The sequence below is a fragment of the Cyclospora cayetanensis genome, unplaced genomic scaffold (assembly GCF_002999335.1).
Source record: "Cyclospora cayetanensis isolate NF1_C8 unplaced genomic scaffold, CcayRef3 CcayRef3_contig_20, whole genome shotgun sequence".
NCBI classification, from domain to species: Eukaryota; Apicomplexa; class Conoidasida; order Eucoccidiorida; family Eimeriidae; genus Cyclospora; species Cyclospora cayetanensis.
Window position 1 is genome coordinate 67,235 of NW_020312148.1, and position 15,868 is coordinate 83,102.

Sequence of the window (15,868 nt, forward strand, 5' to 3'; positions counted from 1 at the left end):
GCGCGTTTCTTGCAGCTGTCTCTGCAGATCCTCGATACACTCTTTCTGCTCGGACGCCGTGGCTGCTAGCTACAACAGCGCAGCAAGCAAGCACAACGCCAAAGAGGCACTAAAGGACAGGAAGCAGCCCCTTGCTGCAGAAGCGCAAGCGGTGAGGCGTCAACTCACCTGCGATGCGTGCTGCTCCACGCCTTGCACCCGCTGTGCGAGCCGATTCCACCGCTCATTGTGCTGCTGCTGCTGCTCTTCTAGCTGCTGCTGTTGCTGCAGCAGCAACTGCCGCTTCTGCTCGTCTGCGGCAAGCAGGGCTTCCTGGTGCTGCTGCTGGTGTTGCTGCTCCAGCTGCAAGAAGGCCAGTTCACTGAACGCACAAGCAAACGAACGCGCAGCTTTCGGCAGTTCACCATGATCAAAGAGAGACTCTGCAACCGTTCCTGCCGCTGCTTCTACATACACAAGGGAGAGGCGCATGCCCGCTGCAGCAGCCGCTCACGTCTCTTGGTGCTGCTGTTGCAGCAGCTGCACTAACTGGCGATTCTCTCGCTGCATGTCCGCTGCCACTGCTCGGAAAGAGGCACCGTTGCGCTGCGACAGCGACAATACAATGCACGAGAGGACAGCATGCCTCATTCCAAAAATTATTAGGCAGCAGCTGCGGCCTGTGTCAAGGGGCGTGGCGCAGTTGCAGATCAGACCTGAAAATACTGGAGGTGCGCAGTCAGGTGTCTGTACACCTCCGCGGCTGTTCCCGCTTGGAGGTCAAAGTACAGATGGACAATCTCCCTAAAGGCGTTCGTCTCTATAAGACGCAGCACTGCTGTCGGCGCGGCTTTTGATCCTGCCGCTGCCGCTGCTTCACCGACATCTCCGACGGGCAGCAGAGCAGCAGTCGCAGCAGGGACTGCCGCAACTGTAGAGGCACCTGCCAAGCCAGCAGCAGACGCGGCAGCCGTTTGCGCCGCAGCGGCTTCCGGAGAAAGAATCAACACAGCAACAAGCCTGCACCCCAAATGCAGTGCAGTCCGCATGAGGGATAGCTGTCTGAACGCTGGGAAGCTGCCTCAAATCTCACTCGCGCCTACGCCCGTGCAGTAGCCCTAGTAGCAGCAGTAGTAGTAGCAGTAGTAGTAGCAGTAGTAGTAGTAATACTAGTATTACTAGCAGTAGTAGCAGCAGTAGTAGTAGCAGTAGTAGTAGTAATACTAGTATTACTAGCAGTAGTAGCAGCAATAGTAGTAGCAGTAGTAGTAGTAACACTAGTATTACTAGCAGTAGTAGTAGTGCTAGTACTAGTATGTTTATCATTATGATGATAATTAGTAGTAGTGGTAGCAGCAGCAGTAGTAGTAGCATACATGCGCCCCCACGACGTCTTACCGTTGCTGCAGTGGCTCAGCAGCGGCGTCAGCAATGCATTCCCTTATGAGATCCACGACCTGAGGAGGCACATGTATTGTCAAATCTCGATGCACAGAAGCCCCTGTGGTAAGCGAACGTCGGAGTCGGACTGTGGTTTAGCAGAAAGGGTGGCTTTGTTGCGCATGCAGTGCAGAAAGGGGGCTTCAGACGAATGTCTGGGGGGAGAGAAAGGCATACACGGAAGCCGAAGGCTTTGAAATCAACGCGCAGCTGCTGCTCTTGCTGCAAGGCGGCAAAGCTAGTGCTGCTAATGCAGCAGCTGAAGAGGAAGGGGGGGCAGTCAGGGTCGCTCAGCTCGACGCGCAGTCCCTGAAGCGAGCGCAGCATGCATGCACAGCAGCAGCCGATGTACAGACGTCAGAGGCAGGTGCCTTCATGGAGGCATTACGGGGGAGGTGCCGTGATACAGAGGCGTCAAAAGAGGTATTTTGCGCAAGCACGTTTGACCCCCGCGTTAAGGAGCGGCGTAGAGCTCTATCGGGGCAAGATCGATTCGATAGGGAAGAGGGAGGAGAGGGGAAGCTGTGCTGTTCAGCGTGCCTCATTGTATTTGTACAGTCTGAAGCAAAGGCTTCTGGCGTAGCCGATCGCGCTGCTGCTGCTGCTGCTGCATTCCTGCTGCATCGCGATGCGAACCTTGAGTCGCGAGCTGTACATACAGCTGATTCCAGGGGTGGAGACGGCTGCTGCTGCGGCAGCAGCTGCTGCCGCGCCGCACCAGCAGCCCTCCACTCCGCAGGGCCCCATATCCCGCAGTTCTTCGCTGCAGCAGCAGCAGACGCTGCTCAGCTGCTGCTGCATGCCGCTGCATGGCCATTCTCGCGCTGCAGGTGCTGCTGCTGGTGAGTCTGCAGAGACAGCCGCAGCAACGCCAGCGCCCGCTGCAGAAGGGGGGGCTGCTGTGGGGGCAGCAGCCATTGGCCAAGAAGCCTCGGCAAAGGCACAGGCTGAATTATCTGCACCGCCGCAGCCTGCAACGGCTACCCCTGTAGAGCTGCGCCGTCTGCCTGACGTCACAAGGGCTGCTCCTCTGCTCAAGGGTGTTCTTGCAGATTCGACAGACGCTTGGTGCTGCTGCTGGTGCTCGTTCGAGGCAAGCTGTGGACGGTGCTGCAGCTGTCGTTGCTCAAGGGCTTGCTGCCCGAGGCGCTCTAGCTCCTGCTGTATGCGCTGCTGGTGGTGCAGCTGTTGGCGCTGCTCGAGCTGTAGCTGCAGCTGCAGCTGCTGCTGCAGCTGCTCCTCGCTCTCCCCCCGAGTCCATTGGGGAGGCGGCTTGGGGACGATTGCCTGCGGCGGCTCTGACTGCTCTTCTGCTAGTCGCTGCCGATTCTGGGGGTAGCACCCCTGCAGCTTTCTCGACTGCTGCTGCAGCAGGGGGCTGCGGCTTCTCAGCTGCTGGACTTCTTGCGCTGCTGCAGTGGCGTAATCGGAGGCGGCAGGGAGGGCGGCACCCCCAGCATGAGTTGCCACCACTTGCGATGAAGCTCGGGGTGAGAGCGCAAAAGACTCCATTTCTACACGCGGCAGCCTCCTCCTCCGCGGCAGGAGCATGCAGCAACAACCCCTCGAAACGGCTGCGGGTGCTCCTGCACTTGCTGCTGATTCTACTGGACACAGCTGTCGCAGCGCAAGCAGCACTAATAGCGGCAGCAGAGGACGCTTCCACAGAAAACACGCACAGCGGGTGGGGAGACCAGGCACGTCGCGGATCTTTGAGACGCCGACAAGCACAATGCCCCCGCGAATGCGTCCACGGTGCGAGCCAACGTAATTCTATGTGCTGTGCATTGATGCCACGCGCGCTGGAAACTGCTCCTTTGCCTCCCAAATGCTGCCGCTGCGGCACATGCCCAGGACCACCAGGAACACCACCCCACCCACCCAATTCAAGACAGCCCCGGGGCCACTGTTGGAGCAGAAACTGCGGCTACATCATGCAACAACATTGAAAGATCGTATTCAAAATCGTTCAAGTACCCGGCTGTCTACTGCCTGTTCATGGCCGCGAGCTCTTGTTTCGTAGAACATCGTGCAGAAGCAGCAACAGCAGCAGCAGCACGGGCGTAAGCGGCGGATGCTGGGGTTCGGAAAGCAAGCCTGCTCGCCCCCGCAGCTGCTCTTCAGCAGCTCCCAACTCATGTGAAAACTCCTGGCTGCTGTTGTTTCTGCATCATGCAGCCGCTGAGCCGTATCCAGACGCGGGTACACCGCCACCCAGCAGAGGGCGCCGCAACAGCCGATGCTGCTGCAGCTCCTGCAGGTTTTGCAGCGATATCAGCAGCAGATTCCGAGGCAGCGGCGAGCTCTGACCTCGCATTCAACCTTATTTCTGCGCTGTACAGGGACCTGCGGGGTGTTGCTGATGAAGTGTGCAGCAGCAGCAGCAGCGGCAACGCAGAGATGTGCCGCGCGGGGCTGCAGCACGTAGCAGCTACAGCGGCCACATTGGCTGCGGAGACGATGCCAAAGGAGCTGCATGACGCACTGCAGCAGCTCACTGCTCTCTCCGCGTGCACGGCTGCTGATGGTAGCGACGACCCCCGCCTAGAAGCAGCGGAGCCACGCTCGCCAGCTGCAGCGGTTCAGGAGCAGCAGCAGCAGCCATTTGCTGCTCCCCGAGTTGCGGTTCCGTTTGTTTCCCTTGAAGGCTCTGACCTGTGCATACACTTGCCGCAAGTACCTGATGCCACAGCAGCAGCAGGAGGAGCAGCGTCTCCTGCAACGGGCACTCCCGCAGCATCCGAGGTTCCCCTCGGCAGCTTAGAGGATCATGGTGCTCTCCAGGAGCAGCGGCAGCAGCAAGAGCAGGAGGACGTTCAACGAGAGCAGCAGGAAGAAGAGACGCTATTGCAGCTAGACGAGCAGCAGCTGCGACTGCTGTGTGCCTCCGTTGCAGTGCTTCATGACGCAGCGGTAGAGAAACTGCGTGAGTTTTGGTGCAGGGAAGCGCCGCATCTGCTCGATCAGCTGCAGCGAGTCAGCTGCCATGCTGGTGGAGGTAGTGCTGATGCTGCTGCTGCAAGTGGAGGCAGCAGCTGCAGCAAACGGCAGCAGCCCACAGATTTACTGCTGACTACGTGCAAAGAAGGCCCTGCTGCTGCTGCACTGCAGCAGCTAGAGGAACTTGCGGGAGGGCGAGATAGCTTGTTGTTGCTGCTAGGGTTAAGACCAGCAGACACAGCGACGGAGCAAGGTAGCGGCGGGAAGGCTTTAGAGCTTCACGGGTGCGTGGACGAAGTTTCAGCGGCAAGCCCCTCAGCAGCAGCGACGGCAGCAGCCGTAGCTGCTCCAGGAGAAACAGCAGTAACAGCTCCAGCAGAGGCAGCAGCAACTCCCCGTGTGGTGTCGCTCGCAGACATAAAAGACTTGTCATTGCTGCACAGTAATATGCCACAGCAGCGGGGGCAGGCAGACGAACGGGCAAGCAGGCCTGCCTCTGCTTCTGTGGTGTCGTTGGCATCGACAGGCGCTTCGCTTCCAGCAGCAGCAAAGACAGCGCGTGCTGCATCTGCAGTAGATAAGGAACAGACAGCGTTTCAGCAGGTGGCGAGACACCTTCAGCAGCTGCATGCAGCCGTTCGGGACGAAACCATAAGGCTGCAAGAGCTCGCCTCTTTCTACGATCTCTTTGCTGCGCAGTCGCTCGGAATAGCCGACTAGCTAGTGCTGCGGCTGCTGCTGCAGAGCTTTCCCCGCGCGTGTGGCACGTGCATGCGGGGCTTGCTAGATGCAAAGGGCAGCGCTCGCTGCAGCAGCAGCGTGAATGTCTGTGCGGGCACTGCGTTAGCATTGGGGGGTTGCAACAACTGTCTCTAGCTCTTAGGCACTAGGCAGTTGTTGGGTAGACTAGCAGCAGCACACCCTCGCCGCGCACAGGCAACTGTTGATTCGGGAAAAATTAAGTAGCTAAGCATTTTTTTCTGGCGCTACAGAGTCTGTCGTACATTTCCATAGGGTCGCACCAAAACGACACCTGCTGCGGTATTATTAGAAGCTCGAGCGGCCGTTGCTGGCTGCTTTAAAAACCCTCTTCCCCCGTTCCCTCTGACTCAAAACGAAATGCCGATTGCAGCTGAGGTCAGTTTTCTTTCTTGTCCTGCAGTTGCCGGTGCTGCTGAGGCGGGGTTGCAGTGTGTTCGGCCAGAGGACGCAGATTTTTTTCGCTGAGGCTTGCTGCTCCTCTGCACGCGGCAGCAACGATCCACGGCACGAAAAGATCGAGAAGCAGCAGCTGTAGCAGCTGCAGCACAAGGGTGCCGTCGCTGAATAGAACCAGCTCCAGAGCTTGGTTGACAAACGGCAGCAGCTGCGAGAGCAGCAGCAGCAGGCAGCTAAGGCCTAGCAGCAAGAGGCCAAACAGCTTCTTGTTGTGCCGTAAAGGCAGCGACCAGGGAGCGCCTTCATAGTTTGACAGAAAGATCGAGATATGCATGCAGAGCATGAGGTAGAACACGGCTGTATTGACTTCGTCAGGCTCGAAAGGCTCATCCGCATCCAGCAGCAATTCTCCCTTCATGCTGCTCCTGCTGCTTCCCCTGGTCAAATTGCTAGGATCTTTGCTGTCTTTAAAGGTGCGGGCTAAGGCCCATGCCCTAGAAAGGCACAACACGTGTAGACAGCCTTGCGCGACTAGCGACAAGGTACCCCAGAAAGTCAATACGGACTTTGGCGGTGGCTTGTTTCCCATAAAGACGGGCTGCTCCTGCTCCTGTAGGTGCTGCCTCTGCTCTGCGGATTCTGTTTCCAGCGCCTGCGTTTGTTCTTCTTCCGGTGTGGCACTCACCAAGCACGAAAGAATAACGGAGAGCAAGCCGTCGAGGGCTGCCTGGGTGTCGCTCAGTCGTACACCGTCCATAGAGAGGACGGACAGGGAGAACGCAGTGACGGCGCAGTTCAGCGCAGTGAGGCGATGCATGAGCAGCAGCGAGGCAAGGCAGCAGCGCCCCTGCGATACCACTCGAGACACGACTTTGATGCTTGACTCCCTGCACGTGAAGGAGGCAGCCACGGAGGCGGATCCGAGGGGGACTAAGGCACTGCCGACGTCCAGCGCTTGCAGCGCGAGCTGCAGCTGCTGCTGTTGCTGCGAAACAGGGGCGTCCGCTGCAGCCGCTGCAGGGGCGGCAGCAGCAGACGGCGTCGAGGAAAGGACAGAAACTCCGACTGCAGCAGTTCTCAAAGCGCCTATATCATTGGCTCCGTCACCACACATCAACACTGGAAGGCCCTCCAAGGTGAACGCTTCGACAGCCTGCTGCTTTTCATGAGGTGACAGCCGTGCGAAAACTCGTACATGCCGCACCAGCAGCCGAAGCAGCTGCAGCTGCTCCTCCTCATCCCTCTGGTGTTGCCGCTCCTGATCCGCTGCTGCTAGCTGCACGTCGGCGGACTCGGCAGCAGCCGAGACGCCTGCATGCGCTCCCGACACCCTTTGCTGCTGCTGCTTCCGCCTGTGCTGCTGCAGCAGTCTCAGCACACTGCCGCATACGCAGAAGGCGTATTTGCTGGAGGGAAAGGGGCGGATAGCTGCGGCAAAAGGTAAGCGCACACTGCCATCCGAGGCTACCCACTCGAGCTGCCCCGTGTAGTCGCTTCCCCCGTTGCTGCCTTCGTAGTTGTCCCCTGCTGGTACTGTTGTTGCTGCTGTTTCTGCTGTTACTGTTGTCGCCAATGCTGCTGTTGTTAATGCTGTTGCTCCCGTGTGGCGAGATCGGACGTTCTTCTCGACATTTTCCTCTTTGAGGACCAACTTTTTTGGATCTGCCAGTGAGAGAAAGAGTGGCATCAACTTGACAGGATCCGCGGGGCCTTCGGCTGTGGCGGCACTCGACGCGTCCTCGTTCTTCTCCTTCTTCTCCTCCTTCTTCACCGTCTCTCCTCCTCCTTCTTCTCCTGAGTAGGTTCCGCAGCAGCTCGACGCTGCGCAGCGGCTAGGAGCATGCAGAATGCCCACGTCGGCAGCAACGGCGGCTGCAGTCAGTGCGTGATCGCCTGTCAGCATGATGACTTGATGGCCGCTCTTGCGCAGCAGCTGCAGTTCGTGGTGAACTCCGGGCTTGACGGGGGCGGCGAAGGTAAGGAAGCCGCAGAAGAGCAAATCTCGTTCTAAAGCATCGCGAGAAGCGCCTTGAGGATTCGCGAAACACACGCGTGCTCCTATGGCCAGCACTCGAAGGCCCTGCACAGCAGCAGCCGCACCGATATTCAGAGGAACTGCACAGCGCACTTGCAAACCTAGGGAGGCCAAGCATGGCTAACATCTCCCGCAACACCTTTCTTCCTGCAAAGCGGAACTAGAAGCAACAGCAGCACCGACTGGTCTTCCAGTAGCGAGCAAGGCAGGTAGGCGTGGTGCATACTACACACTCGGCTTGTGAGGGCGTCTGCCATTGCGTCGTAAAAGGCAGGAACTTTTGCCAGGAACCCCTTCAGGCGCTCAGGAGCTCCTTTCACTGCAACAATGTAGCCTTGCTGCTTTCGATGCAACAGCTCGTGCAGCTCCTCCTCCTGCTGCTGATGCTGCTGGGGCTGCTGCTGCTGCCGGCAGGCACGCCAGCGCTCGCTCGAGACGCGAAACTCCGCAACGGACGTTGTGCGCTGCAGGCTGGAAGCGAACGGGAAGCAGAAAAGCAGCGACAGCCGCGCAGCCGACTCCCCCTTCTTCCCACCTGCAGCAGCATGCATAGCAAAACAAACACAGCAACTAAGCATTGCACACGTACTAGACGGCAGGTCCACTTCTCCCAACAACACAGTTTCACGCCAGCGATTACAACAACAGTCCCCCCTCGCCGGCGCTTTTGTGCTTCCACTGCGCAACGGCACTGGCGAAGTATTTCCAGCAACAGCAGCAGCATGAACAGCTGCAGCAGCAGCATGAACAGCAAAATGTGCGCGCGTAACAGCAGCAGCTGACAAGGAATAGCGGCAGCTTTCTGCGAGGTGAACTGCCATCCAAAGCTCTTGAAGGCCGCAAGCTCGAGTGGATCGCCGACGGGCACACCCCTGCTATCGGGTTTGAGGCAGTGACACGATCCTACTGCGAGGGCTGTCAGCAGCGGTGACTCCTGCAGCACCAGCACCAGCAGCCGCAACACACAGCAGCAGCATAAGGGGCATACTACACAGGCGCGTGGGAAGGGAGAAGCTCCGAGGTTGTCTTCCCAGAAGCACGCATACACATACACATATATATGTATATATGAATACACGCATGTATATATATTATCTAAATACATATGCATATATATATGTATGCACACACATGTAGAATGTAGATGTGGTGAATTCCGATATCCTAAAACCATCGATTATGAGAGTTTATGTGGCAGCTGCTCTTCGTGGCCGTATCCATGCAGTTACTGCAGCGCACCTGTTGCGACAGGATGGAGGCTTGCCTCTGCCGAGGCGTTTGGCTGTCGAGATCTTCTGGATTTCTGCCTACTCCGAAGACACCCAGGAGCTTGTAGCTGTGGTGAGTGAGCGTCCCTGTCTTATCGAAGGCAGTAACCCGCACGCCACCAGCAGCAGCGAGTCTGCAGCCGGAAAAGCAGGAGCGGGAATAAGAGGCAGTGCGTTGTCGCAAAAGGATGCATCTCAATATGTGAGTGCTACGTGCTCTCGAAGGAAACAGAAGCGCCGCCTCCAGACCAGCGCCTTACTTGAGGGTGTCTGTACAGCAGATGCCGACCCTCGCGAGGTGGAGGACGCCGACGGACAGTGTCAGTGAAAGAAGCATCGGAAATTCGGGGGGCACGACGGAGGTGACGATGTGGGAGAGGGTGAGCAGGAGGCGCCAGGTGTTTGGAGAGCGCTTGTTTTCTGCTCGCAGCTGCTGCAAGTGCTCCACGTCGGGCTGCAGCCACTGCAGCACCGAGGGCAACTCCGTGTGGTAAAAGGAGAAGGGGGAGAGGGGCGCAGTGAGAGCCACGTAGACGCAGCAGAACAAAGCCAGAAGAACGAGCAGCGCGAGAAAAGTCCAGCCCTCTTTGCTGCTGGCGCGAGGCGGACTCGTGGTGACAATCAACGTGCGCAGCAGCTGACCCTGCAGCAGCCACAGCAGCGGGAGAAAAAAGAGACGACGCACTGGCGTTGTGCAGCAGCAGCAGGCAGCATGAGGAGGAGAACGGGAAGCGGATGATGGGGGCGGGGAGACGGAGTAAGAGCAGCACGCAGACGTCTTGCCCTTCCGAGAAAAAAAACGACGCATCCCAGCAGCGCGATCCAGCAGACGGAGAGGGGGGAAGGCACGCAAGGAGAGGTCATGGGATGGAGCGAAGCAGCAAGTAGGAACACAAAGGCAGTCAACACGGCAGTTCGGAGCCTGCGGCAAAGAAATATTTGCTACCATGGCGAAATGCGATTCGCCAGGAGAGCTGAAAAGCGCGGCAGCATGTGGGGAGAGGAGGAGGCATGGACAAGACAGACAGAAGGCTGCAGAGAAGAAGAACAGGGCATGATGCAGTCACACAGGCTCACTTCGGTAGTGGCGAATCCTGTGCGAACGGCAACACACACGGGAGAGTTAGACGGCGGTCTGCAGCAGCCTAAACCACGATCACTTTCATTCTCTGCAGCTAACAGGCTGGTTCCTGCAAACACACACAAAGAGAGGGAGAGACATAGACGTAGACATATATATATATATATATATATATATACATATATATATTCAGATATGGATAGAAGGGCACACATACACATAGACGTAGATATACGTATACATATATACATTGATATGCACAGATAAAAACACAGACATACATGTACACATACACATATAGACATACACATAGACAGCACATACAGATACTTACACATACACATACTTATAGATTTAGGCATGCACAAAGACATACACATACATAGACATGGAGATAAGCAGACACACACACACACAACAAGACGGATAGGGCGTTAGCGCAGCTGCAAGGAGCCACAGCTTGCTGGCCGCCTGCACCTGGCAGCAGCCTGCTTGCCCCTCGGGCTTGCATGCGTTCATGCGTGTGTGTGAGTGTTCTGGATCTTCCAGGAGGCGGCGCTAAAGGCGTCCCCACGCGCTTCCCACGGAGGCGAAGGAAGCAAGGGCGAAAGAAATTTACCAGCAAATACAGCGAACTGTTTGTGCCTGCCCTGCAACTCGAGCGCCTCGTTGAGGGCCTCTGGATCTGCGGCGGTAAGCGACAGCCCTGCCTTCGCCTGTGGAATCGCTTCCCCTGCGAGCAACAACCCCGCAAGCCGCAAGCAAACAGCCGCGAAGTGAGCTGGTCAAGACAGTAGCTAGCTAGCTAGCTAGCTACTGCACGACACGGATATATGAGGGGTCGAGAAGGCTGTCCCGGCGTTCGATTCGCACCGCGCGGCGATTGCGGCGTCCCCCCCCGGCCAGAACCCTCGAAAGTCTGAGATTTACATAGAGAGATAATAAAGAAAAGTGCGTCATCCAGGGATCAGCCGGCTGAAAGGGCATACCCGTGAGGAGAGACTCATCGACGACTGCAGTGCCTTGCAGCAGCAGGGCATCGGCTGGCGCCAAAAGGCCCCCAACGCGTCCTGCATGAACTTCCCAGCAGAAAATGTCTCCTGGCAGCAGTTCAGATGAATCGACAAGCCGCCACGTACATTTGCCGCTACTGCCGCTACTGCCGCTGCTGCAGTGCTTGCGGTGCACGTACACCGGAGGAGGCTTCCGCTGCATGTCCCGCACGCGCATCAGCTCCCGCTTGTGCTTAAGGGCCGTCTGCAGCAGCATCAGCGAACGAGAATGAAGCGAACCACACTCTGTAATCAAGAGGCTGTCACGCCTTTAGGCCAGCTCACGAGGCTTCTTGGTAACAACGCACGAAGGCAGCTGCAGCTGCAGGCTGCCTGCCGAAGGGGAGGCACAACTGCAGAGGCAAGGCAGCAGCGGCCCCACAGGGAGCCGCAGGCCCCCCCCAGCTCGCTGCGCATGCAGCAACAACACCAGCAAAAGTCAGCAAAAGAAACACTAGCATCAGCAAAAGCAGCAAAAGAAACACTAGCATCGGCAAGAGACGCGAAAGAAACACTAGCATCGGCAAAAGTAGCGAAAAAAACACCAGCATCGGCAAAAGTAGCGAAAAAAACACCAACATCAGCAGCAAAACAAACAGCAGCATCAGCAAAAGCAACTCCAGCAAAAACAGCAGCAGCAGCCTTCGCCCCCCCCCAGCCTTCTCGACAGACCTGAGCTTCAACAACGACCAGGAGTATGAGGGTTGAAAGTGGAAAACTCCAGTATCCGTCGAGGAGCCAAAGCGACACACAAAACACTTGGAAACAGAAGAAGGGCGAGAGGAGCTGCTGCATCAGCAGCTGCTGATAAGGGGGCACAGGGATGTCGTACACATTACGGCCGTAGCGTATCAGTGCATCAGCAACCGATGTTTCTGGTTCTCCTGTTGCAACTCCCCTTGCTGCTGCTGATGCTGCTGGAGAGGACAAAGGACCCTCGGTAAGGCCTGTCCACCCCAAGTATCTGCGCAGTGACAGTTGCGTCGGCGGCGTGACTGGAAAGAAATCTTCTGCCTTCAAATCGTATAGATAGCGCTGCCCCCGCAAGACTATCAGCAGCGCAAACTTCTGCTGTTGCTCGTGTTGCTGTTGCTCCAGTTGCTGCTGCTGCTGCCGGCGTTTGTGGGGGGCACCTGTCTTGGGGGGTCCTGCAGTGCATGCCGTTCCCTTAGTCGCTAGGGCCGCTTGTTGAAGCTGCAGCAGTTCAATTGGCACTAAGAAGTCGTCTTTTTCTTCGGCTCCGGCAGCAACGAACACGTGTGTAGCGACTCCCGTTCCTGCTCCGCCCGTGCATGCAGTTGCAGCAGCTGCTGCGGGGTCGCAGCGCTGAAAATTCTTCCAGCGCTGGAAGCGCAAGGTCCAGCGGCTGGAGAGCTGCAAGCCGAGCCAAAGCAGCAGCAGCAGCAGCAGCGCGATCGAACTAGGCGTCTGCAGGATCCACGGGAAAGCCTCTTCCTTCGGATTGCTTGCGGCTGCCAAGTCCGAGGAAGGCGACGTGTCTGCATCCCCCGTTTGCACGGGAGCCGCCTCAGACCTCGATGCAGCAGGCCCTCCGGGAACGTCTGCATGCGCTGCGCCTGTGGTGGGGGCTTCTGCTGCGTCTTGACTCCCCAGTGCCTCATGTTCCCTCAAGGCTAAGACAAGCAGCGCGAAGGCAGTTGCAGCGAAGGGCAGCACGTCAACGCGCTGATATAAGGGGCGAAGCCGCAACAGCTGAGCTCTCCTTCCCAGAGGCAGCGGAGTCGTCTCCATTCTCTCGCTCTGCGTGTTCACCGAGATCGCAGCGGCTGCCTCCCTTCCCCACCAACCAACCACAGGGGCCCCAGGCAGGCCTTGCCGAGAGCCTTGTGGCCTTATACGCCCCCGAGCCAAAGCCTTAGCCGGTGGCTTGAGGCTCAAGGATTCGCGGGCAGCACGGGATCGATCCCCTGCCGAGGCAGCTCCCACGAGCACGCAGGAGGCTCACGCTCTGAGGTCTACAGCAGGAGAAGACTGGACTCGCGGCGTCAGTGGCGAGGGGGTGGCGAAGAATCCACATCGAGAGTTTTGGTCCGAGGCTCAGTGTTCATAAGGCTGCTTGGCCTGGAGTCGCCTTGTACAGCAAGCACATCTCGGAGCCTCGCCTACACGCGGCACTCTTGAAGGCCCCGAAAAGAAGGTTTCTGCAGCTTATTGAGTGTTTCTGATCATTTTCTAGCGAGTTACGAGGGAGGCTTGAACGAATGGCTTGTGGGCTCTGCGTTTTCTTGGGGGGGGGTCGGGGGGGGGGCTGGTGCTGTGGCTGTGGCGCTGCTCTATGCGCTCTGTCTCGCGGACTGTGGCTGGAGGAAGCTTATTTCTCATGCTTCGCGGAGGCGGTTATTTCCTTTTATTGTCTGCTGATTGTTGCGGGTTTGATTGCGTTTGCTTTGCACTTTTTGGATCAACATGAAGTTCACTACGTCTGCGGCAGTCGCCGCTGTTGTCGTGCTGATGTCTGCCGGCACTGAAGGCAGCAGTCCGACGGAGCAGACACCCAAGCTTTCCGGCGAGAAGCTTGCTGAGTTAATGCAGCTGAGTCTGCGGGAGATTAGGAAGAGGATGGACTCTATTTTTGCGCTCGTGGACACGGACAAGAATGACGAAATCTCGAAGGATGAGGCGGAGAAGTGGAGTACCAAACTTAAGGAGGCGATGCACAAGCACCAAGTTAAGCAGGAATTCATCTCGATTGACAAGAATAACGACGGAAAGATTACGCTGGAAGAGCTCGAGGTTACCTACACAGACGGCGCCGACGCAGCCAACCAGGAAGCGCACAAGGTGAGTGCTTTTCCCTCCATCGCAGTTGAATGAAGAGGGGGAAGAAGCCGCTGTCGGGGAGGCATAACATCAGGAGTAGTGAAATTGTTTCTCGGCGCCTCTCTCTGTGCTTCGCCTTCCTGCAGCAAGAGGTTCACAAGAGGTTTGTAGCGGTGGATAAAGACAAAAGTAAGAATGTCCACTGCCGCCGTGGGGTTCTTAGTGGGTTCAGCAGAGGCCTCCGATCCCTGTTGAGCCTTGTTGGTCTAGTCGCCTGCTTAGCTGACGTGGTGGGTGTTGTTGGGTTCGAGTTTTCGCGAGGGCTGCAAATACTTCTTGATGCGCGCAGGTGGGAGCCTGAGCTTGGAAGAGGTGACTATCCTGATGGATCCAGGAAAGGACGATGTCCTCATGCAAATTGAAGTTGATGAGATTATGGCGGTGAGTCGAAGATTGGAGGCTTGCAGTTTGAATAGCTCCTCATCTGGCTGGGTGGGGTGTCTTTCGTGTTGTTTCCTCGGTCTAACTGAAGGGTTAAGACGGGCGCTATGGTTGTGCAGGCTCAAGATAAGGATAAGGACGGATCGATCTCTCTTGACGAATTTCTACTCAACGAAGGCGGTAAAAAATTGCAAACTATGTGAAACTTTTCCGTGCCGCCTGCCGGCCCTGTGATGTCTGAATGCGGCAAGCAACGGCACCCGGCAGGATGTCTCTTGCATGTGTGCTTGTATTAGAAGGCACGAGCGCGCACAAGTCATATACAGCAGACCTTTAGTACGTAGTTAAGTGTTGTATGCATACAACGTGCTTGCGGTGCTCAGGCACGCTGACAGATCCGGAGAAAGAGGAACTGACCAAGGAGTTCTCGACATACGATAAGAACAGCGATGGGAAGATAGACGAAGCAGAGCTTCGGACTGTAATTGAGGATCCACACGCGCACGACCTCCAGCAAATGTTGGATGCCCTTAATGCCGAGATGGAAGACGGCAAAATCACGAAGGACCAGTGGCAAGACAAGTTCGAGACCTTCTCCGTGTCTATGCTTACCGACAACGGAGAACTCTTGAGGTTCCCCGAAGAATACGAAGGCATTGAGCTTCCCTTCCAGGGCATTAGCGTCGGGCCGGGGGAGGAAGACGAACTCAAGCACGACGAGCTGTAAAGAAATAGGCTTAGCATCACGTAAACGCAACAAGCACGCAGTCAACGTACAAAACTCGCACACACTTGCTTGCACGCGCGCGCATCCTTGCGCCAGCGGTTGCAGCTAGAGAGACACGTCTGCTCCTTCCGCGAGCGTAGGTAGTATGAGACACCCACACGAGGGGGCATGTGTCAAGTCAGGGCAGCAATCTTCCTGGCTAACTCGGTGGCGAGTTCGCTAGCTGGTTACAAACCGGTAAGGGGGAGCGTGCGCCAAAAGCAAGAGCTCACTTGGACAGGGGACAACCAATCACCAGACACAATCTGCCAGCTAGCCTGTGTGCCGCTAGCAGTCCCCGTAACCAGGGCTTGCTGCCCTGCTTTGGCTAGCTGCGTCATCGCGCAGACCTTGGCTTTAGGAGTCCTATGTGTACAGAGCAGGAAAGCGGGGTAGAAGTGATTTCGCAGGGTTGGGGAGTAGGGGTCGGAGAGTAGGGGGCACGTAGCGCCTCGACTAGCAATATAAGAGGCGCGATTTGGCCAGCAATTGACTAGCCAGCTAGTCAATTGCTGGATAGGCCGCCAGCGGCATCAAGAGGCTCCGTTGTGGGTATTTGGGAGGCACAACTGAGTCTGCTGGTATAGTGAGAGCTGCCTTCACGAAGCGGTTGGAAGGAGAGCCGTAGTGGAGGGGCGGGCGGCCAAATGTGCGGGGCTGAGTTCTGTTAGCGCGGAAGCGATACAGTTGGCGGTGCCTTAGTCGTGCAGGGGTGTGTATGCTGACTTATTGCCTATCCCGTTTGGCTTCGCTCTCGCCGCAGAAAAGCCTCTGCTTCGAGGACCTGCGTGTGGCAGGCGTCCCCGACAGTGTAGAGGAAGGACAAGGGAAGAGACGCGAAAAGGCCTAATATGTGTGCGTTCTTCGTTGGCTACTTTACAGATAATCTTTGGTCAAAACGTACTATGTCTGTGCACTCCTCGAAGG

The 15,868-nt window shown here is 57.0% G+C and overlaps 3 protein-coding genes across 3 annotated transcripts; 2 read left to right on the top strand and 1 right to left on the bottom strand.

Moving 5' to 3' along the window:
- Positions 1–1,709: 1,709 nt before the first annotated feature.
- Positions 1,710–13,063, bottom strand: LOC34624115. The gene is made up of 13 exons (XM_026337761.1): positions 13,036–13,063; positions 12,424–12,881; positions 12,087–12,288; positions 10,891–10,971; positions 10,521–10,634; positions 9,898–10,010; positions 9,081–9,283; positions 8,792–8,954; positions 8,336–8,483; positions 7,779–8,216; positions 6,722–6,748; positions 2,636–2,658; positions 1,710–1,790 (listed from the first exon to the last, which is right to left on the bottom strand). Exons 1-13 carry the CDS (start codon positions 13,061–13,063, stop codon positions 1,710–1,712), a joined length of 2,079 nt encoding a protein of 692 aa, XP_026193546.1.
- Positions 3,691–5,079, top strand: LOC34624323 (AF4/FMR2 family member 4). Its single transcript, XM_026337786.1, has one exon. The coding sequence runs from the start codon at positions 3,820–3,822 to the stop codon at positions 5,077–5,079; it is 1,260 nt and encodes a 419-aa protein (XP_026193571.1). The 5' UTR covers positions 3,691–3,819.
- A 317-nt stretch (positions 13,064–13,380) lies between the features above and the next one.
- On the top strand, positions 13,381–14,902 carry LOC34624116 (calumenin). The gene is made up of 5 exons (XM_022737212.1): positions 13,381–13,755; positions 13,881–13,923; positions 14,084–14,175; positions 14,295–14,355; positions 14,559–14,902. Exons 1-5 carry the CDS (start codon positions 13,381–13,383, stop codon positions 14,900–14,902), a joined length of 915 nt encoding a protein of 304 aa, XP_022589499.1.
- Positions 14,903–15,868: the final 966 nt, after the last annotated feature.

Coding starts and splice junctions, on each gene's coding strand:
- LOC34624116 (XM_022737212.1), top strand. CDS start 13,381: ATGAAGTTCACTACGTCTGCGGCAGTCGCCGCTGTTGTCGTGCTGATG. Junction 14,176..14,294: donor AAGTTGATGAGATTATGGCG/GTGAGTCGAAGA, acceptor ATGGTTGTGCAG/GCTCAAGATAAGGATAAGGA. Junction 14,356..14,558: donor ATTTCTACTCAACGAAGGCG/GTAAAAAATTGC, acceptor TGCGGTGCTCAG/GCACGCTGACAGATCCGGAG.
- LOC34624323 (XM_026337786.1), top strand. CDS start 3,820: ATGTGCCGCGCGGGGCTGCAGCACGTAGCAGCTACAGCGGCCACATTG.
- LOC34624115 (XM_026337761.1), bottom strand. CDS start 13,063: ATGTGCTTGCTGTACAAGGCGACTCCAG. Junction 10,635..10,890: donor CGATGAGTCTCTCCTCACGG/GTATGCCCTTTC, acceptor TGTTGCTCGCAG/GGGAAGCGATTCCACAGGCG. Junction 10,011..10,520: donor ACAGTTCGCTGTATTTGCTG/GTAAATTTCTTT, acceptor GTGTGTTTGCAG/GAACCAGCCTGTTAGCTGCA.